The sequence below is a fragment of the Lepidochelys kempii genome, chromosome 6 (genome assembly GCF_965140265.1).
Source record: "Lepidochelys kempii isolate rLepKem1 chromosome 6, rLepKem1.hap2, whole genome shotgun sequence".
NCBI lineage: Eukaryota > Metazoa > Chordata > Testudines > Cheloniidae > Lepidochelys > Lepidochelys kempii.
Genome location: NC_133261.1, coordinates 22,971,548 through 22,993,212, shown reverse-complemented (window position 1 = coordinate 22,993,212; position 21,665 = coordinate 22,971,548). Strand labels below are relative to the sequence as shown.

Below are 21,665 nucleotides of genomic sequence, written 5' to 3'. Positions count from 1 at the left end.
TCCAGTGGGTAGAAATTGTTTATTGCACAACACCGCCAGTACACACACTGCAAACAGTGAAATGGATCTTGCTGTACAGAGCGCTTAAGAGATTGCTTAGCGTGGCGCTCAACACGCTAGGAGTCTTGGCTAAAAGGACGTCCTTCTCAATGGACCTCTTGGGCAGGCCGAGTCATTTGTCCAAGATACTCTGAAATAAGAAAGACAGTGAGTAACTGCAGAGTTGCAGCTTCTGTTGCAAGAAAGCAAAGAAACTTGAAGTTTAAGCAGCCCAAAGTTTGGGAGTATTTGGCTCTGGAGTTCCAGTTCAGAACCCCACTTAAATAGAAAGAAAAAAAAAAAAACAACACTATCAAGTTGTCAGACCACCAACCCCAGAGCCCCCTAGGGCGTCCAAGAAGTACACAGTGCCTGTCCCTGGAGCACTGCCTCCTTCAGAAAGGAGGGAAAACAGAATTTGAGTAAAATCAAATAAACCAAACCTCAGCCTGGCTCTATGGTGCTGTTCACAGCACAGCATTTCCATCTTCCAAGGGAAAAATCCAGGGGGGGTTGCTGCTTCCATGTGCCAGACTGTGCAGCACACATTGTTCTGGGGGGTTTCCAAAGCCTGAAGCAAGACCTGAGCCTCTTCACTGACCAACTCAACAGCCACAGTGAGAAGATTTGGAAAAGTGCCTTTTGTGAGTGCATGTGCAGCTAAGGATGCGCCCAGATGCATCCAGCTCCCAAGACAGCAGGGTTCCCCTTGGTTGGTAATGCAACCAGTGCAGTTCCACTGGGCAAGAGGGGAGAAGTACACAAGGGGTACACACCCCACGTGAGATGGCCAAGCTCCGTAGGGGCTCCCTGCACTGGACAGTGGTGGGATCGCTGCCATCTGGGCTGAAGTAGCCTCTAGACATGGGGTTCCAAATCATGCCAAGGGCGTGGGGACGAAAGGACGCTTCCTTCATTCTCCCCCTTGCCCACAACCAAGTTTCCCTAGTGCTCAGCCCAACTATGCAGGCTGGGAACTGGGAAAAATTATTGGCTGCCCTGGAACAATGACCAAGGGCTGCCACGCCACAATGCTTTTACCAAGGCCAGCTCAACCATCCACAAGGCAATTGGCAGAGCGATGCTGCAAGGGTTTAACTTTCATTTCTGTTTGCTCCTTATGTAACCCCCTCATTAACTCAGGCCCTTCACAGGGTCATTGGGTGACAATTCCATGGGAATCTCCATGGGGAGGTAACACCTTGGAGAACCGAAGCCTTAGATTATAAACACCTTGGGACATAATTTCCCTGTCACCCCATATACGCCAACAGCACTATGATCTAAATTGTGCTGAGCACTGCAAGGACGGTCTCAGATTACACACCCATTACACATTTAAAGGAACTGACTTCCATGGATTTAGAATCTAACATGCCATCGCCCAAGTGATTTTTATATACATCAAGGATGGGGCTTTCAAAGTCCACCTGGGGATTTAGATGCCCAAAAATTCCCATCCATTTTAGAAAATCTCAGCCTAAACATACAGCGTCTCCAGTCATTTAGGAACAACACTGATAGACGCAGAAAGACTGATCAGGAAGAGGGGCAGAGACAGAAAGGCATCCTTCAAGCTAGCTGTATTCCTTAATAAAGAAGGATTGCTACATCAGGACGAATGCTGAGTCAGGATGACTGACACTGGAATCACAGGGTGAGGTTCTATGGACTGTGTTATGCAGCTGGTCTGACGAGACCGCCACATCGCTCTGTTCTGGGCTTGAAATAGATGGCTCTATGAAGTCTATCTGACCAGTGTTCCAGAGTGGGTATTTTCAGTTTGGCTCCCTTGTTGTTCTAGGGCCCACTCTAATTCCCATTAAAATCAATGGAAAAATTCCATCTATCTGTCCCTGATCATCGCTGTATCTGAGTGTATCATAATCAGTAGGTCACTTCCCCACCTGGGAAGTAGGGACGGGCTATTATTTCCATATTACAGATGGGAAACTGAGGCACAGAGAGGCTAAGTGACTTGTCCAAGGTCACCAGGAATCCACAGCAGAGCAGGGAATTGAACTTGGGTCTTCCAAATACCAAGTCGGTGCTTTAAACCACTGGGCCATTCTTCTCATTGACCATGATGGGAGCTGGTGTTAGCACAAGCCCAGCTCCCCACAACAGAGAAAGAACAGAAGCCAAAAGCCAAGAACAAAACATGAGGAGCAAAGCTACAGCCAAGTTACCTGGCGATGGACGTGGATGCTGCTGGGGCCGAAAGATGTAGTCCCATAGCTAGTGACATAATAGTGAGCAGGGGGCGGGGGCTGCGGAACCTCCAGGTCACTTGGAACTGAAAGGAAAGAGAAGGAGACATCAGCCTGCCATGCCACAGCCATGCAGTGAATCCCCAGAACCCCCCACCCCACTGACAGTGTAAAGTGCTTGACACATTAACTCATCCCTCCTGGCAGTGGAGGCAGAGCCTCAGCCGGTGCCAGCTGGCTTAGCTCCATTGACTTCAGTGTAGCTAGGGCGATTTATACCAGCTACGCATCTGCGCCAGAACGTGAGAGGCAGATAACAGAAGCCTGTTGTAAGGGAACAGCTGAGGGGCCAGCAGGAGTTGGCTGCCAAGTCACAGTGGTCTTTAAATAAAAAAGAGTGGGGAAAATGGCTCAGAGAAACTTGGGAGTTTATTAGGAGCAGTTCTTAACACTAGGGAGCTGCCTGTCAGAGATGGATTGTAGGACACTGCATTGTTGGGCCTTTTACAGATGGGGAAACTAAGGAAAAATGGTTATGCGGGTCAGGGCAGAGCTGGGATTAGAACCCAAGTGTCCCAATTCCCAGGCCTTGTGTTGCTGTAAGCCCTGACCATGCTTATGGTCATGCTTAGCTGATTACAGTCGTGCACTTAGAAGACTCAACTGAGATCAGGGTGCCATTGTGCTAGGTGCTGTGCAAACACGGCGAATGACAGGCCCTGCCCCAAACAATTCATGATCTACATAGACCAGAGACAGAGGAAGTATTAGCACCCCCAGTGTACAGATGGAGAACCACAGCAAAGACAGACGACGACTCAGGGTATGTCTACACAGGGATAAAAAAAAAACAAAAAAACCACAGCAGCTGACCCCAGGCTCCAGGGCTGAAAAATTGATGTATAGACCTTCAGGCTCAGGCTGGAGCCCAAATGTTGGGACTCTGCCAGGGGGGAGGGTCCCAGAGTTCCCGCTCGAGCCCGAACGTCTAAAGCAATTTGTAGCCCTGCAGCCCGAGCCCAACAAGACTGAGCCAGCCGTGGGGCTTTTATCCCTGTGCAGACATACCCTCAGTGACAGGAAATCCTTCTACCTTCATCTTGTGGCAGAAACTGGCCCCTATGCTATAGCCGGATTCTAACCCTCTGCCCGTACCTTTGGGTAAAAGCAGCTCAGTTCGAAACCGATGGCCACATGTTCCACAAGTTTTAATTTCTTCCTTCGTCCTTAAAATAAAAAGAAAGGAAAAGAAAAAAAACTAAATGAAAGTGCCACTAAACACCTTTACAGCCATGGAAGACTCTTTGGGATTCAAAACAAATCATTTCTAAACAACTGCTCTTTCTAAAATGTTATGGACAAAAAAAGAGAGAGAAAATGTTGCCTGTGGTCTAAAGGGAGGATTTTGTAGTTGAGATACTAGACTGGTAGCCTGGGGTTTATTCCCAGCTCTGCCATGGGCTTCCTAAGAGACCTTTGCCAAGCCACTTAAAATGAAGATTACATAGCAGCAAATGGAGTTCTTTGAGATGAACCCCTGCATATTCCTGCTTGTGGGACCAAGACACCCGGGCCACAAGCCGGTGGCAATAGGGGAGTGGGAATATGCAGAGGTCACTCAAAGAAGGACCACAATTTTCAAAGCTAAGTGTTTAAATACAGATGTAGGGTCCCATTTCCAAAAGGGCTCAGAGTTGTTCCCCTTGAAGTCACTGCCAACTTCAAAAGGAGCAGAGTTAGACCAGGCTCAGTGCTTTTGAAAAATCCCACCCATAATCCCTATTTACACACCACAATCAAAGTGGATCAATTTTCAGAAGCACTCAACTCCCAGTGGAAACAATGGGACTTCAGAGGCACTCCGCCCCTTTGAAAGCCAGTCTGCTTTGGTTTGGATGCCTAAATACGGATTTAAGGCCTGATTCAGCAATGATTAGGTGCTGAATTACTTAGCTGTCTGGGGCAGGGACTGTCTGTTCTGTGTTTGTACAACACCTACCACAATGCGGCCCATGACCAGGGCTTCTAGGAGCTACTGCAATACAAATAACAAATAATAATAGAAGTCAAGCACACACTTAAGTGCTTTGCTGCATAGCAGTTCAAGTGCCCAATGTTAGACACCCAAGTTTGAAAATTGTGTCCTTAACCTCTTGGCGCTTCTGTTTCCTGTTCCGTAGAATGGGGTCAGTAGTTATTTGCTTCACTGGCATGTAGTGAGGATTCAGACCGTTGTAATGCGACTTGCTCTGCTCTGATGGAAGGTATTATAGACATGCAAAGAATGGGTCTGTTTTTAGAACTGATCAACATTTGTACTGTGGTAGCAGGTGCTCACACCCCCACTGCAGATATTTCCTCTAGGAAAAACAGGTTACAGGACATACGTACACGGTGTTCTTGTCATCCACATCTGGCCAGAAAAATTCTGCAGGACATTCTGCCGTTCGACAAGGTGCCTTCATGCACATGTGGAGACCAGGCCACTCCTCTGAGAGCTTCCGGATGATGAAGATGATCGCCATGAAAAAATCCCATGTGAACTGGAATTCTTTAGATGAATAAGGGAAAGAACCGGCTGCTGTTAATCATCACAGTTACCTGGACTGAGTTAGCCCATTTAGAGCACAAATGGTAACGGGCAGGCAAGAGTTGCTTGTAGGCTGGGTTATAGGCAAACAGTTGCACCAGGTGGGTTCTTTCCAGTTCACCCAGACTAGACACCCTGGAGGAGCAATTTAAAGGGTGGGGGAAAGTATTGGTGGCCTGACCCCATCCCACTCTGTGACAAGATCTATGCACTATATGCAGCATAGGCAAGAGTGGTAACGCAAGAGGCCTACAGGCCGGCATCCTGTAAGACTTAGCTTAAGCTAAGAGCATTTGCATATGCTGGGCCGTGGTATTTTGACCCAGATAACGAACTAGGCCAATCTCTAGGCTAGCTCAAGTCCCTAGCTGCCCATTATATGCAACCCCCCCCCTTCAAACCTGCAAAAGCCCCTAGACAAAACGTTGCCACAAGCAAACTGCAGATCTTGATAACGACAAAGTGTGTCAGCACAGTGCTAATTATGATCCTGTTTACTTTGGCTCCTTATAAGGCTTTATGAACAATGCTTGAGTGATAAAAATTAAGGAAACGTATCATTTGACTTGAATGATAAAAAACTATAGAAGGCTGATATTCTAGGGGCAGGGCAGAGAGAGACCAGGGGGGCACCTGTGTGTGACCATCTCTGTCTTCCTCTCCCTGCGTGCTTGTATTCAAATAAAAAGGACCTTAGCCTGTTTGAACCAAACAGATGAGGTGACTCGTTTTCCACAACAGAAGCTGGACCAAAAAACAGTCCCCAAAAGCCACGTCGTGCCCTTCTTTGCTTATTATTTGTCTTGCCATAACACCAAGCAGCCCCAGGCATAGACCAGAACCCCAGGGCGCTAGGCACTGTATAAACCGAACAAAAACAGAGTTCTTGCCCAACAGAGTTTATGGCCTCAAACTTTTATTTAAAAGTATTTTTCCTGCTTTTATTCCCATTATGGTAGTGAGGCCCTTCTTTCTGCTAGAGCACCAGAAAACGGTGACACTAAGACACTGAGCCGTTGGAGGGGAGGGAATGTTTAAAACTCTTTTAGGAGGGGATGGTTGTGCGAGTCAATGCCTGTGTAACTCAAACATCAAGAAGAGTTCCCTTTGTGAAAACTTCAGTCTCGCTCTCCCCTTTGAAGGCTGAGAAAATTCTGTCTCCAACCCGCCAGCAAGGACAGGGAAGATGCGGTCTGAGGATATTGCTCCTCATGCCAAGGTAAAACATAAAACTTAATGAAAGGGAGGAAAAAAAAGTTTACTTTGAAAAATCTCAACCTGATCTTAAATCTGGAATCGGTCTCCTGTCATCCCAGGCAGTTTATTTTGAGAGAGACACTGTGGGACCCCGATTTCATTAAGATCTTGGGAACACCCAAATCTTTAAGAAGTTGGAAGTTCTATTAATCAGGGTTTCCCCAGGTTAGAGAGAGATGCTCCAATGGGACAAGCCAGGGGAAGTCACATGGTTCTCTGTAGGCTAGGGAGCTTCAGAGAGTTCAACTCTTGGAGACACAACCCAGCTGTGGCTAACCAAGAGTCAGTAAGTGGGGATCATGCTGTACATGCACTGGACCAGCATGCAACACAAGTGCCAGTTTGTTTAGGGGAGTTTGGGTGCAGTACACGAAAGCAGATGGCAAGCGGACAACTACCCTCCACTCCCAGGCCAGGGAAAGCGAAAGAGAACATACTCAGTAGAGAAATCAGTGCCTTCATTTTCACCTGTCCTTTGCGCTGGCTTTCTGCTCCGGAGTTCAATATAACTATAGCCCTTCTGGTTGTTCTCTTTGATCAGCAAGGGTTTGCCACTGCATATGAGCAGGCAAGTGACCTTCGCAATCCAGTGGGCCGAGTAGAAGGAGCAAGCTTTCACCATGAGCCTGCAATGAGATTGGAGAGACATCAGCCAAAAGATTGAGACAGTTCTGCCCTCCAGCATCATGGAAACTATTTTCAGCCCCACCTGCTGCCAGAATATATGTAGCCAACCCCAGTTGGGACAACAATGGGGATTGAACCAGGGACCTCTCATACTGTATTAAAAACATGAGCATCTACCGCTGGAGCGAAAGGACTGAGACCCATTGCTAGCAGCTGGAGCAGACCCATTAAGAGAGCTGGTTGGGAATTTTTCTACTCAACATGCAGATTCATTGGAATCAAAACTTTTTGCGAAAATGTTCCAGATTCAAGAAAAAACTTTCATCAGCAAAGGTCTTCGGATCCAGGATGGAATTTCTGGTCAAAAAATCAGACCGAGTGCCCAGAATAGTGCAGAACTCAGGGGTGAGGCAAGTCCCTGCTCTGACTGATTCAGAGTAGTGTCTTGAACCTGGCTCTCCATATCCCAGGTCTGTGCCTCAATCACCATTGGCTAGTCTGGGGTGGGAGGAGCCTCTGTCTCTCTTTGCACAACAAATTTTGAAAGGTGTCAGTTTCGTTCCACTTCGGAACAAAAAACTCCAAAGCCTCTGCATTTTTTGCAACAATTGAAATGTTTTCTGGGCTGTCCTACTCGTTAACCCGGTGATACTCGGACTGAAGCTCGCAAGCCACAAGCACCTCCTGTGTCTCTCTGCAGCACAGGATATTAAAACACTGTGATTTAATTATTTACCAGTCTAAGTTATTAACCAATCAGGATGTTTTTACTATTTTATTAACCAATTGTAGTTGATAAAATGTTAATACTTGGTCAGTCATTTTGCTGAGAGAGAGAGAGAGAGAGAGAGAACACACACACCTACAGTATGTATTATTTAGTATATAATATTTAGTGTATATATACACACTAGATATTTCCCCGTCATACTTTTAAATATGAAGATATTGTACTGTGGTAAATGAAACAATGAATTCATGCTCCTTTGGCTCTTTTGATCCCTTATTTGACTCCTGAATCACTGAGGTCTGAGTATCACTGCACTAACCTCTTCTGAGGCTCAGCCACTAGAGGCTGACAATCACACACACAAACTCACTCACTCATTTGTTTCTCTTTCTTGCTGGCTTTTCCTTCCCTTCTAGCCCTAGAAAGGCCAGCAGTCAAAAGCTTCTTCCTAAAGTAAATAGCTGCCCCATACATCAGACAGCCTGAGTGCTTGGTACATGTTGGGTAGCTAACAATCCCACAGGCAAACCACAATATTATTAGTATGGATGGATGGATTCATACACGCATCTCGGAGAGTGCCTCTTCCCGCTTCTCTCACTCTTGATGCAGCAAGATGACACTGATTTGAACAAGCTACCTTGCCAACATGGATCCGTTGGGTACAAATCACTTCTTTATGCAGAGATAAGAAACTTTAGAATGGATTGTTGAGTCTGCCATTCATTTTCTGGAAGGGAAGAAATGCCCTGGGCTCTAGTGTGTCATTCAGCAAAGAGGCCCAGCTTCCCCACCAGCTGTTAACAAAACCCCTCAATGCTCTAAAAGCTGCATGAACTGAAGCTTGGTGGCCAACTGAAAAGAAAAAAATTACCACCAAAACAAGACACTCCACTACACATACTTCTCCCTTAGTGAGAGGATGAGAGAACAAGTGACAGATGCGTAGTCAGGTTGCTTAATGCACTACTGGAAGGCACTCAGATACTACAGTGATGAGTACACCATAAAAACTTATACAGGGAGAATAGAATTAGATGTTCCTTTGAATATTGGGGAACCCCAGATCCTGACTGGATGGTATGATATGGCTGATAATTAACTCAAGAGGCGATGAATCCAGATCATGACACATTGTGTCCAAACTCATCCCCATGACTGGGTGAAGAGGAGTGTTTGTGAAGGTTCGGAGATGGGCTATCCTACAGGGTATAAGATCAACTGAACTGCAGGAGGAGGGAAACCTCACAACTTCTTCATATTACAATGACTCTGACTCTCAGCCTTGCCCTGGCTGTAAGCAGAGATCAACCAGAAAGGTAAACTACCCTAGCTGGATTTGTTTTTTTGCTGTGCTAACTCAGAAGTCACAGACAGCCAGACTCAAAAGGGAAGGCAATGACCCAGCAAGACACCCAGGACTGTCTGAGCTCATGAGATGAAGTAGAAGATGCACTCCTTCACCATGGCATCCAGAGTTTGGTTTTTGCCCCACCAAAGGGATGATTCCAAGGAGCAAAAGCTAGGTCTGTGGAAGTAGTTCGGGTGTGCTAGACCATATCTCCCTCTTCCCCATGAGTCCTTGCACAGTATATATGCCTCTTCTAGAACAGGGCTCTCTAAGAGATGAAGCTCAGCCATTGCTGGCTCTTTGTGAAAGAGAATATGGCTCAGCAAATGGGATTATGAAAGCGTCCTCCCCGTTCTCCTGTTCTCCCCTCCATAATGCTCCCTGCAGTTACTTTGTTCAGCTCTTCTAGATACTAATAGATGACTTAGCAGACCCATAAAGGCTGGAGACCAATGCTCCAGAGAACCCACCTCCCAGCACAAATCTCCACATGCATGTGGTTTGCCAACTCCCGGCGTTTCAGGATTACTGGCACACCCGCTTGGATAGAAATAAAGCCATAGAGAGGCATGTGACCAAAACAATATGCAATGACTTACACATGCAGCACCAAACACCACAAATGAGAACCATGCGTTATGAATTCCTGGGCAGTACACTGCTAACATGCCCTATTATTAATAATTTATATAACAGTAGCACCTGCAGGCCTCAGTTGAGTTCATAACTTCATTGGGCCGGTGCAGTACCCACCCAAAGAGATTTCCACTCTAGGCAGAGGGAGAATCATTCTTCCCATTTCACAGATGGAGAACCGAGGCTCCGAGAGAGGATGAATTGACTTGCCCAAGGTCACACAGAGTCTGTGGCAGAGCTAGGAGTTGAACCCAGATCTCTTGAGGCACAGTCCAAGGCCTTAACCACTAGGCCAACCTTCCTTTTGATAGCTATGAATTAATGTGTTTGTTTATACTAGTACCAACTACATGCTTCCCAGACAGACAAGAAGGAATGACCCCTGCGCTGACAGGCTCCCCAGCTCACATGGCCAAGGCAAGTGGGCTGGCTTCTTACCTTTGGAAGAAGCCCTCTGGGATCTCAGGTGAAAAGTAGGCCCGGATGTGGAGATCCTCCAGATGATCTCCTCCCCACCTCTCAGAAACCTCCTCGCTCTGGTTGAGATACGTGGGAAACAAGTAATAGGCCTCGCGGCAGTTCTGCGTTGTTTCCCACAGCTTCCCTGGCACAAACTCCCTGGCCCCTGGGTTGAGGTCCTTGGCATGCCTCACCTCCAGGCAGATCTCAAAGTGCTCCAGAAGGCTGAACAGCTTCCCCTTCTGGGCCTTGTGCCCTACCATCTCCTCAAAGACGTCCTTCATCCCTTCCAAGTAGAGCTGGTGCTTGACCAAGGCTCGCATGGCCCGCTGGCACAGCATGGCCTTCGACTTGAATGTCCACACCCAGTTGGACTGGTCTCTGATGGTAGCGTGTTCTCCCACCAGCAGGTCCACGGAGATGCTTTCCAGCTGCTGCACCAGGCGATATCTAACAAGGATCTGAACGGGAAGGAACAAAAGCTCAGCGAGCCAGGAAGATTTCAGTAATGGATGCAGTTTGGCTTAGGTACTTACAACACCCACATCACCATTATATCTGAGGGCCTCACAGTCTTTATTGTATCTATCCTCACAACACCCATGAGGAGGGAGGGAAGTGTTCTAATCCCCATTTTATGCATGGGCAACTGAAGCACCGAGATTAAGCAGCTTGTCAAAGGTCACATAGAGAAAGTCTGTAGAGAAGCAGGGAATTGAACCTGGTTCTCCCAAGTCCTCGGCTAGCACCCTATCCTTCCTCCTAGCCTCATCTCCCTGCAACACAGCAGGCACAAGGCTCCTCCAGCAATCACAGGGAATGGGACCAGGTTCCTTCTACACAGTGCACACCAGTACGAGGAAAACAGAGGCCATAGTTGCATCCAATGAATGAGCTGTAGCTCACGAAAGCTTATGCTCAAATAAATTGGTTAGTCTCTAAGGTGCCACAAGTACTCCTTTTCTTTTTGCATAGTTGAACTGAGGCCGAAAAGGACTATTTTTAAAAAGGGGGCAAGGGGAGGAGAATCCGAATCAGAGGCATTCATTCGCTCTTCAGGATAAATTCAAATGCTATTGGATGGCTTCAAGAGACTGGGGAGAGGATCATCTAAGCCAGGCTGGTAAGAGTAGGGTCTAACTGTATTGTTAAATTTATTCACCAAAATCTGGATTACTACAGATAATGCACTATAAGTATCTTATGACTTTTAAACCAAACTTTGTATTTGTGGATAAGCACTATACCGAGATGTGCAGACACTCGTTCCTTAACCTGTGTATTATATAATTTTAACATTAGCTTTAATAAAATGTTTAAATCTGCTGGCTGTGAAGATAAATTAGAGGCCTCAGTCCAGTTCCTAGTAGACAGTGTCCACATCACAGTGGTTAGATCAGGAGACTGGAATTAGGGACTCGTCGGTTCTATTCCTGTCCATGATTTGCAGCATGACCTTAGGTATTTTGCTTCCATTTACCTATAATGCTGACTCTTTCACACAACTTTGTTAGACGTCATTGATCGCTTGCAAAGTCCTTTGAGAAACTCAGCGGATAGGCCTTAGTAAGTGTAAGATCATCTCCGAGACTTGCCCCAGAAACTGAGGCATGGCTGGAGAGCAAAATGCCTTTCTTTAAGGCTTGTTCTTTCCAAACCACCCATCACTCTTGTGTCTGGACAATGGTGTGCAGGGTGGCATGAAACAGAACACGCAGGGAGGCAGGACACTGCTTCCCAGAGAAATAACCTGGTCATGGAGGGAGGGTTCTACAGGGACCCATACGCTCACCTTGAACATGGTTATTAGAAAGGCTGGCCGGAGAAAGACTGTGCTTTCCAGCTGCTTGATTTCTTCATACCATATAATCAGCCCGATGCGGTGGAGGTATCTCAGGATGTCCCGGAAAAGCTCTGTGCCCAGATGGCTCAGGTGCTCTCGGCGGGTGATTTCACTAAGTAAGTGGTTGAGGTCCATTATGCCTAGAGAGAGAACAGGATCACATGGACACTACTAACACAGGGTTTCAAACAGCAGCTGAAATGCCAGTGTGTGGGTGCTTGCCCGAGGCTGAGTCCTAAAAGGGCCAACATATATCAGTGCTAACACCCAGGTCTTGGCAAATCCCACTCCAGGTCAAAGGCGACTTCTGGCAGAACTGGACTCAGGAATCCTGAAGCACCAGGAGGGGCGGGGGGCACGGCGGGGAGCGGGGAGAAGAGAAGCTGAGTGCCTTTGTTTGCATGACAGTACCCAGGGTGTTTGTCCAACTCTCAGCTATTTCACTGCAGGGCTGTGGTAGGAGTATTCAGAACAAGCCAGAGGTAATTAGATATGCACACGTATACAGATATGTACCAGGCTCTTTGAAAAGGTTACTGAAATACACAGCTCTCCCCGTTATGGACCTAGTCCAGCAGTCCTTACTCAGATTAGTAGCTCCACTGAAGTCTAACCCTTTACATGAGGAAGTGTTTGCAGGATCAGGCCTTTGGCTGTGCACTGCCAATATGTTCCTCTAAGGAACTTAATGCAGCTCAATCTAGCCCAATTTAAACAAGAATGGACTTATTTACTCCCAATGAGCCCAGAGTGGAGACTGATCATTGGGGCTGCTACACTTCCCCTTACTCCGCACAGCACAGGAAGAGAAAATCCACACAAGAGGAACAGAGCCTGGAGCACCGAGATGGCATTTCAGCCTAACTTCTGTGTCTGACATCCCTGGCTCTTGTAGGTTGAGCCAATAGACGCAGGCACAGGAATGATCTACACTGCAGCCAGGAGATCCTGCTGCCTCCCCAGTCTCTGGTTCTCAGATACACTTTGCTCATTATCTCTAGAACCTCTCTAGGTCTAAGCTAATCCAAGGTGGGCTATTTTAGAACATAACTAGGCTGGCCATGTGCAGGGATAGTGCTGCTATGTCACTGGCTGGAAACAGCAGAGCTCCTTAGTTACTAGACATACAGTGAAATCGCAGCCCCCATTGTGCTGACGCGGGAATAAACGGAAGACAGAATTGACTAGAATATGGTTCAATGCTCTGCCCTGCAATAGAATGGGGTTTGCTTCCCAATCTCTCACCCCCTAGCCGTGCAGCGCCTGGGACTTGCTACAGGCCACCACCGGCTTAGCTCCTAGATTGGAAACGGTGTTGAATCTCTGAACTGCCACCGTGTCTCCAGTGGACTAGGGAGCAGTGAGTTTATTGGGCATCAAAGGGAGTCCTTGGCCAGCCTTCCTTAGCCAAAAAGATGGTGGCTGTGGCATAGGTCCCCTAACGCGGTGAACTCTCAGTGGGAAAGGGTGGTGGGGAGAAGAGATGATCTATTGACACCTACCATGTTCTGCTGTCCCCTCACTCTGCTCAGTATCTACGATTGCCGCTTCCACTTCCTTATAGACAGGGGGCAGCACTCGGATAACATTAGGAAATATTTCTTCATTCCTGACATGCTCCAAAATAGTAGTCTCAAGTTTTTTAATATCCCAGTAATTAGTGCAATTGACGGGAACAAGGTTTAAAATCTGGAAGGAAAGCACGCGGTTACTATGGAACACTCAGGGCGCCATATGCCATATTCTGTCTAGCTCGAGCCCTGATGCTCAAGCAAGTACTAATACATAACGGGTACCAAGGTCCTCTTCAGTCAGTGACGAAAGCCAAATGCTGACAGATTTTGGTGGGTTGTGGTGTTGGGGGGAGTTTTGTCGGTCATTTATAAAGGTGTTAAGCAGCTAGTAATCATGGGATGAGAAGGAAGATTGCCCAGTGGTTAGCGTGCTGGTCTAGGACTTGGAAGACATAGATTCAATTCCCAGCTCTTCCACAGACTTCCTCTGTGACCTTGGGCAAGTCATGTCATTCCTGTGTGTCTCAGTTCCCCATCTGTAAAATGGGGATAATAGTACTTCCCTACCGCCCAGGAGTGTTGCAAGGATTAAAATATTAGAGATTGCTCCTACTACTCGGGGCCCATATAGGTGCCTTAGATAGAGAGCAGCGTCCCAGAGGGGTCTAATTTCATGGGAAGAATAAGCAGCAGGTACAGGGACACAGGAGCTCTTTGAAATTCTGTTTTCATTCAGGTGTCCCCAAGAACAAGAGATGGGGTGAGGGGGAAGAAAAGAGAAACACAAAGTATCAGGGGGAAACAACAAAATGAAACTGTTTTCTTAATACTAAGGCAGATTGGACAGAATATTTTAAACTCCGAACTTGACAAAAAATTATGAATTTTGATGAAAAAGTACGGGAGGAGTCAAAATTTGTTGCTAAATATTTCCCCCATCCTCTCCCTTTTTTGTCCATCTTGTTTTTAAATAAAGCAGCTCTACTAATACAGATTTCCACAAAATTCACCATATAACCGTTCTTTATAACCTGGGGGTACCCCAGTGATGGGCTCATGATCCAGAGATTAAATTAAAAGCAGAGATTTAGTTAACCTCTCTGGGGCTGAGCACTAGAAGCTCCTTGGAAAAGAGACTGAGTCTCCCATTGGCCTGTACAGCATTGTGTACACCTATAGTGCTGTGTAATAACCAATCAATAGCCCTACAGTCAAGGTGCAGCTCTCCATCTCCTTCAGTCGGTCCCACTGGTCCACGTAGAACTCAGACTCCTCACTGCTTTCCAGGTTGTTGATGAAGTGGGCGAGGTTTGCCCTCCTTTCCTCCAGCATGGCCTGGATCTTGCTCATGATGTCCCGCTTCTTTTCTTCCACTTCCTCCTCAGTGCAGCAGTCTGTGTGGGTTCCCACGGGCAGGACCACGGAGTTTGGGACTCGCATGAAGAGGTTATTGATCCAGAAGCCAACCAGCTCCTGGAAGATGCCATTATTGAGCTGGTACCTGAAGAATCAATCAAACCAACACTCAGCCAGTTACTGCCAGTGCAGGGCATGACAATGTGCTCTGGGTCATCCCGAGGACTGAACACAACGCTGCCACAGTAAAGAGCCTGTGTCTCTACAGCTTGAGCTAAAGGACTGTGTCTCCTAACTGGGGTCTGTAGCAGACTCGTTTTCCTCTATGCATGAGGCAGAGAAGAGGACAACATACACTGAAAAGTGGCTTATCTCAACACCTTCCTCTAAAATAGCTGGTGTTGGATACATGAGACTGGATGATCATTCTATAGGCACTGCCCAACTGGTGTAGACTTATACATTCCACAATCAGCACTAGATACAGCAGCTGTTCAGTGGCTTCTGTAAAAGGAGTTTGATCTCCATCCAAGGGGCTGGCAGTCACATTGCAGAGAGGGCAGGCAGCATGCCTAGTGGACAGGGCATGGGACTGCACCTTGGGAGCCCTGGGTTCTATCCCCAGCACTGCTGCGGGACCTTGGCCATGTCACTTCCCTGCTCCGTGCCTGTGTTTCCCACACACATGCACACACCCTGTGCCTGTCTGAGCTAGTTAGATTGCGAGCTCTTCAAACAAACCCATTGCAGAACACTTACTTCTGGAAGTTAATGACCAGGATGACGAGGGCCTGTGGGGTGATGAACACATGGTGGGTCACGTAGTACTCCAGCTGCCCAGCAAAGTCCCAGAAGAGAAACGTGAAGTCCTGGATGTGGAATTCGCTGATCTCAATCCCCACTGTCCGCTCCTCCTCAGACACCAGAACCACTTGCCTCTGCTTCAGGCTCTTACAGATAGTGGATTTTCCTGCCAGCGAGGCCCCCAAGAACATGGTCTTCACCCTCCTGTCTTCCTCCACATGGCAGTTCTGCAGCTGGCTGAAGTAGCTCAGGATCTGCTGGATGCCCCCAGCACAGACTTCATTGGGAGGCTCCCGCAGCGGGTTCCCATTTGCCTTGAACATCTTCAGCGGCCTCCCTTCGAACAGCTCCCTGGGGAGCTGGCGCAACGTATTATTCTGCACATAGAGCTCCTGTAAACTCACCAGCTCCAGGACAGCTTGGGGGATGGCTCGGAACAAGTTGTTGGACAGGTTGAGGTACTGGAGGCTGCTGCTGCAGGTGGCCAAGTCCTTGGGCAGAGCACTGAGGCGGTTGTTGCTCAGCCGCAAGTGTTTGAGCCTCGGAAGACAGGAGAAGATCCCCTCCGGGATCACTCGGATTTGGTTCTGATTCAGTTCCAACTTCTCCAGGTGGACCAGGCTCTGTATTTCCTCGGGGAAGTCCGCGATCTCATTCTTGGACAAGATCAGCTTTCTCAAGTTGCCGAGCTTCGAGATCCCGGCGACGTGTTTCAGCTTGTTCCGGTCCAGGTTCAGGCTCTCCATTCTGGGGTCCTGCAGGACCGTAGGAGGCAGGACTCTGAGCCTCATTGTGGAGAGAGTCACTTTACTCGCGCGGTCATCTTGCTCCTGACCTAATGGACGGAACAGATCATTACAGTGTGTGAGCCTGATTTCCAAGAGCACTCCCACTGCTCTCGCCTAGAAATCTGGCTGCTCATTTAGGGGTCTGAAAGGAACGTGTTGGTGGCTGAGCACCATTAGCCCCACGTTAATGTAGCACTTTTCCTCCCTAAGGGGCTCAGAGCACATCACAAACTCTAAAGGGTCATTTACAGACCAATGACAAGCTGCTCCTGCAGTGAAGCACGGGAGCGGTTTTAGCGGTACCTGCCCTGCACCCCTTACACAGCACGAGACGACAGGCGGGAAGAGGACATGAATATTGCGTCTGATTGAAGCTGCAGGGACAGTAGAACTGCAGGGCTGGAAGGGATCACGAGAGGACATCTAGTCCAGCCCCGTGAGGCAGGGCCACATCAACCTAGACCATCCCTGACAGGTGTTGGTCCAACCTGCTCTTACAAAGCTCCAACGACGGGGATTCCACGACCTCCCTTGGAGGCTTATTCCAGAGCTTAACTACCCCGATCATTAGAACGTGTTTCCTAATATCTACACTAAATCTCCCTTGCTGCAGATTAAGCCCATTGCTTCTTACCCAACCTTCAGTGGACATGGAGAACAATCGATCACCAACCTCATCACAGCAGCCCTTAAATTACCTGACTTGAAATTTGACTAGGAGACAAGTTTAAAGAAGCCATACTCTCTCCCAAAGTGCCAAGGGATCTTTCATGCCAACGGCTCAGGGCCCCTGGGCAATCGGCTCAGGGCTGACTCAGCTAGAAATGCTACCTGCTGAGTGCTCACTAATGGGTTTCCCCTCAGGAACCTACTGAGCCGACCCACGCTCTTTGCTGGCAACAGACAGGGTCACAGCGTGAGGCACACCACTGCAGCTGTAGCCAGCTAGATGTATTCATGGCTCAGTGGTCAGGAGCTGAGTTCAGGACCTTCCCTCAGGCCCTCACTGCCCTTGAAGTCTAGGGACCCCCCAGGCAGATATATTGGGATGCCCGGGGGGGGGGGGGGGCGGAGACGGGACAGACACAAGGAGTTACAGCTTGGGAACTGCTGGCAGCCAGGGCGTCAGAGGGACTGGTGTTGCAACCAGAGAGGTCTGGGTGGGAGGAGCAGCTGGGTGAAGAACCACCCCTGGGGGCTCAGAGGGACTAAACCCCTCAAGCAGAAGCCTAGCTGGCCATCCCCAGCCCAAATAGGAAGGGTGCCTACAGCAGAGGGGTAAATGCTGGGGGGGGCGAGGTCTCTCCATGGGCAGAGGGGGCTGTTCTAAGCTAAAGTAAATGAGACCAACTTCTCCATTCTGCTTCCTGTCTGGGCCTACGGCTGTGGTGCATCCTCACACACAGCTCGGAGCTCAAGAGCTGAACTCAAATGACTCTCCCCACAGGACAGATCCTTGGGAGGTCTCACCCCTCATTGAGAAAGAGTTAACACCCCTCCTCTCCCCCCTCCCCGCACATCCTCCCCCCTCCATCCCCACATAGGGCAGAGAAAATACATCTGCCTCTCCCCATTCCCCCTCCCCTCCCCCGCTGGGGCAGTGAGTGAAACAGCAAAGGCAAATCTATCTCACTTCCTCCCTCCCTTCCCCCCCCCACCACGAGGAGTTTGGCGCTGGGCAGAAAAAATAGGGAAAGGGGGTCGTTCGCTACTCACAGGCTCTCTGCTGGGCCATGCTGTCCTTTCCTGCCTGCAGCAGCTGCAACAGCTGGATCCTTTCTGAACCTCAAACGTCCCTTCTGCAGTTCCCACCTCCTGTGGAAATGTTCTTTTGAGCCCTCCCTCCTCCACCCTAGAAGATGATTTCAAAATATCTTTATCACCCTTCTTACATAAGGCACAGTGAGAAGGAACTGGGTATTCATTAGTACACACAGTAAGAAGGAGAGAGTCCCTTGGGACCCCAGCTGTCCACTTCCAGCAGCCTCCAGTTAGCAGGGACAGCAGGTAAAGGTGTTGGTAAGTTTGCTTCTCCTCGCTCCTCAAAGGGGCTGCTGTCCTTTCCTAACGAACTGCCTTTTGAAAGGCAGGACAGGGTGGCTGCGTGATAGAAAAGCAGTAAACATACTAACGACAGATGGCTTGGTTATCCCCACACCCCAGCCAACTTCAGGGGCAATTGACATCAATGTATACCACATTCTCAGGGACAGATGACCATTCTTAGGAATCTTATCACAGTAGTGTCTAGGGACCAACCAGGAACGAAGATTGCGCTAAGTACTGTACAAACCATAGCAGACAGACAGTTTCTACCCCAAAGAGCTCAGGGTCTACATGCCAGTTCTAAGATCATGCCCAAGCCATGCTGTCCAGACCAGCCACAAGCCTTCTCGACACTATGGTTAAAAGGATACATGGTTCAGCACATGTGGATGTCAGGCAGAGGTGCCAAGAATGCAACTGACATCCAACAAGCATTTCCAAGACCATGTAAAATAGACAAAGATTTTCTTCCCGGAGGCCCCCTCAGCAGGGACAGCATTTTAAAGCCAAAGCACTGTCTGGACCTGCCCTCAACTTCACAATGGCCACCCACTCATCAGCCACGGTCAGCAGGGGCCGAAACATCTAAACAAGAGTCAGCAAGGCATCAAATGAGATTAAACTAGCTAGGGATAGAAAAGTGCAATAAGAAAACATTTACAAATACATTAGAAGCAAGAGGAAGACCAAGGACAGGACAGGCCTGTTACTCAATGGAGGAGGAAAAGACAACAGAAAATGAAGCAATAGGTGAAGTGTGAAATGCTTTTTTAAAACAAGGAGTCCGGTGGCACCTTAAAGACTAACATTTATTTGGGCACAAGCTTTCATGGGTAAAAAAACACTTCTTCAGATGTTTATGCCCAAATAAATCTGTTAAGTCTTTAAGGTGCCACCAGACTCCTCGTTGTTTTTGTGGATACAGACTAACATGGCTACCCCTCTGATACTTGACAAAATGCATTTTTGTTTCAGTTTTCACCAACAAGGTTAACAGTGATTGGATGACTAACAAAATGGGGTAGGATCTGAGGCTAAAATAGAGAAAGAACAAGTTAAGTTAGCTATCTTCAAGTCAGCAGGGCCTGACAAAAATACATCCTAGAACACTTAAAGGAACTGGCTGAAAAGATCTCTCAGCCATTAGCAATTATCTTTGAGAATCCATGGAGGATGGGAGAGATCCCAGAGGGCAAATATAGTACCTACTTATCTATAAAAATGGGAATGAGGACAACTCAGGGAATTCTAGACCAGGCAGCTTAATTTCAGTACTGGGAAAGATAATGGAGTAAAATAATCAATTTGTAAGCACCTAGAAGATAATAAGGTGATAAGTAACAGTCAACATGGATTTGCCAAGAACAAATAACGTCAAACCAGCCTAATATCCTTCTTTGACAGGGTTGCAAGCCTTGTGTGTAGAGGGGAAGCAGTAGATGTGATATATCTTGACCTTAGTAAGGCTTGACAATGCTTATGAGAATATCACGTGAGACGAACTAGGGAAATACAGCCTTGAAGAACCTACTATAAGATGGGTGCACAGCTGGTTGGAAAATTGTACTCGGAGAGTAGTTATCAATGGTTCAAGCCGTAAAGTCAACTGTAAAGGCATATCAAGAGGGATCTGTCCTGTGTCCAGTTCTGTTCAATATCTTCATAAATGATTTGCAAGATGACAGAGAGAGTACATTTATAAAGTTTGAAGCTGATACCAAGATGGGAACATATCACAATTCTGGGTGCAACCCAGACTAGTCAGGGGTTGTGTCACCACCTACCCTGCAACCGTGGGTGTCTCACAATGCTTTACTATTTTAACTCCCAACTTGGGTCACTCACAATCAGCCTGCCAGTGACACCGTGAGGTCTGTGTACAGCAATAGCCCTGGCCCAGCAACTCTGACCCCAGCAGCCTGTTAGCCGTGCTTTGGCTTCCAGCAGCCTTGGTTCCTACCTGCAGGTTGACCCCATCACACTCCTAGTTCTGAATTTTCCCTAAAAACATGTGCTCGGCACTGTCCAGCCCTCTCCTTGACAGTTCAGATATTATAGGTTCATTGCCCCTGTAAGGGGTTAATATACAACTCACTATTTCAATTGGATTTACCAAACAATTCAGTTTAACACACAACACTGGATTAGTTTGATTAAAGAATAAAACAAGTTTAACTCCAAAGAGATAGATTTCAAGTGAGTACAAGGCGTTAAAGTCACAAATGGTTACAAGAGAAAAAGATAAAATGTTCTCTAGTAACTAAAACTTAAATTAGACTTAGTTCAAGGTGAAATGCTTACCATGTGTTCCCAGCAACACGGCTGACCAGATTGTCAGGTCAGAATCCCTCCCAAAGGAGTGTGTATGTACGGGTGTTTTTGCCCCTCACTTTTAAAGTCCAGTTACCTTTTGAAATGCATTTTCCTGAAGGTCACCCCTAGATAAAGTTCCTTCCCACCATGAGGACGGAGACATGGAGTCTCATGGTGAAAGAGGTTTCATGTTGTTTGTTAAAATGCAGATCAACCTTTCCTGCTCCCCTCTCTTGCCATCTGGTTTCTAGAATTCCTTCTCCCAAAAAGCCTCTATACACGTGACGTGCTGAAGGCAGTCAAGAAGTTCCAGTACCAGGCCAGGCCAATGGTGACTCATTAAAAATAGCATTTGCCTTTAACAGCATTGTGTTATACACCTTCATTCACTTAGTGCAGTGGTTCTTAAAACTTTTTTTTTTTGCAGACCACTTGAAAATTGCTGAGGTTGTCAGCGGACCACTTAATGATCTTTCCAAGCGTTGTTTGTACCATTAGCTAACTATTCTACGGCGCTTTGGATAAAAGTGCTATATAAAAAAAAAAACCCTTAATAATAAAGTTTTTTTGGTTCTACAAATAAAAGCACACTACTCATATTTTAATATCAGCAGTCTTACCTTTCTAAGGCAATGGATGTGCCTTGTCTCCCCCGCCACAGCACCCACAGAGCTGAGGCTGGGGAGGAGGGCCGTTTCTCCCTGGCAGCCGCAGCCCTGGAGCTGGGGAAAGTCGTCTCTTTCTCTGGCGGCCGCAGCCCTGCACATCCCAAATTCCCCCCACCCCCTCTTCTCACTCCACTGCCCCCTCCCACCTACCCCCTTTCCCCCCTTTCACCACCTCACCTTACATGTGCATCTTCTCCACAGTCCAAGCACCTAATTAGTGGAGTCACGCCTGTGCAGGTCCACTAATTAGGGAAAATGCATTTCAAAAGGTAACTGGACTTTAAAAGTGAGGGGCAAAAACACACGTACATACACACCCCTTTGGGAGGGATTCTGACCTTCATTCTCATGGGCAGCCACCCAGGAGTGCACCTTAGAGGGAACTGTGGTCCATGGACCACAGTTTGAGAACCTCTGAGTTAGTGGTTCTTTAG

At 47.7% G+C, this 21,665-nt stretch overlaps 2 protein-coding genes across 6 annotated transcripts in view; one reads left to right on the top strand and one right to left on the bottom strand.

Moving 5' to 3' along the window:
* LOC140912554 (malignant fibrous histiocytoma-amplified sequence 1 homolog) lies at positions 1–20,621 on the bottom strand. Of its 3 annotated transcripts, XM_073347126.1 has the most exons (11): positions 17,921–20,621; positions 15,372–16,251; positions 14,466–14,757; positions 13,245–13,431; positions 11,692–11,882; positions 9,879–10,360; positions 6,565–6,722; positions 4,641–4,800; positions 3,405–3,475; positions 2,229–2,335; positions 1–190 (listed from the first exon to the last, which is right to left on the bottom strand). In XM_073347126.1, exons 1-11 carry the CDS (start codon positions 17,937–17,939, stop codon positions 173–175), a joined length of 2,565 nt encoding a protein of 854 aa, XP_073203227.1. In that variant the 5' UTR covers positions 17,940–20,621; the 3' UTR covers positions 1–172. The 3 variants fall into 3 exon arrangements, with proteins under 3 accessions (XP_073203227.1, XP_073203229.1, XP_073203228.1); XM_073347128.1 differs by lacking the exons at positions 11,692–11,882; positions 13,245–13,431; XM_073347127.1 differs by lacking the exons at positions 1–190; positions 3,405–3,475 and having other exon boundaries at positions 2,242–2,335.
* Positions 1–21,665, top strand: part of IRF7 (interferon regulatory factor 7) — a 61,645-nt gene that overhangs the window by 21,448 nt on the left and 18,532 nt on the right. Inside the window, exon 13 of one of the 3 annotated variants that reach the window (XM_073347131.1) lies at positions 10,310–12,900. The exons of 1 other annotated variant lie outside the window; for it this stretch is intronic. In XM_073347131.1, the coding sequence (XP_073203232.1) occupies positions 10,310–10,353 (44 nt within the window). In that variant the 3' untranslated portion in view covers positions 10,354–12,900. Of the gene's footprint in view, positions 1–9,780; positions 12,901–21,665 lie in introns of those variants that run through there. One more of the 3 variants, XM_073347129.1, reaches the window with a different exon arrangement.

What these genes read in the sequence shown, in the direction of transcription:
- LOC140912554 (XM_073347126.1), bottom strand. An exon ending in TGGAGAGCTGCACCTTGACT is followed by an intron (nt 13,432 to 14,465) that starts GTAGGGCTATTG and finishes CTTTCCTTCCAG; the next exon opens with ATTTTAAACCTTGTTCCCGT. An exon ending in AAAGCCAGCGCAAAGGACAG is followed by an intron (nt 4,801 to 6,564) that starts GTGAAAATGAAG and finishes ATTCATCTAAAG; the next exon opens with AATTCCAGTTCACATGGGAT.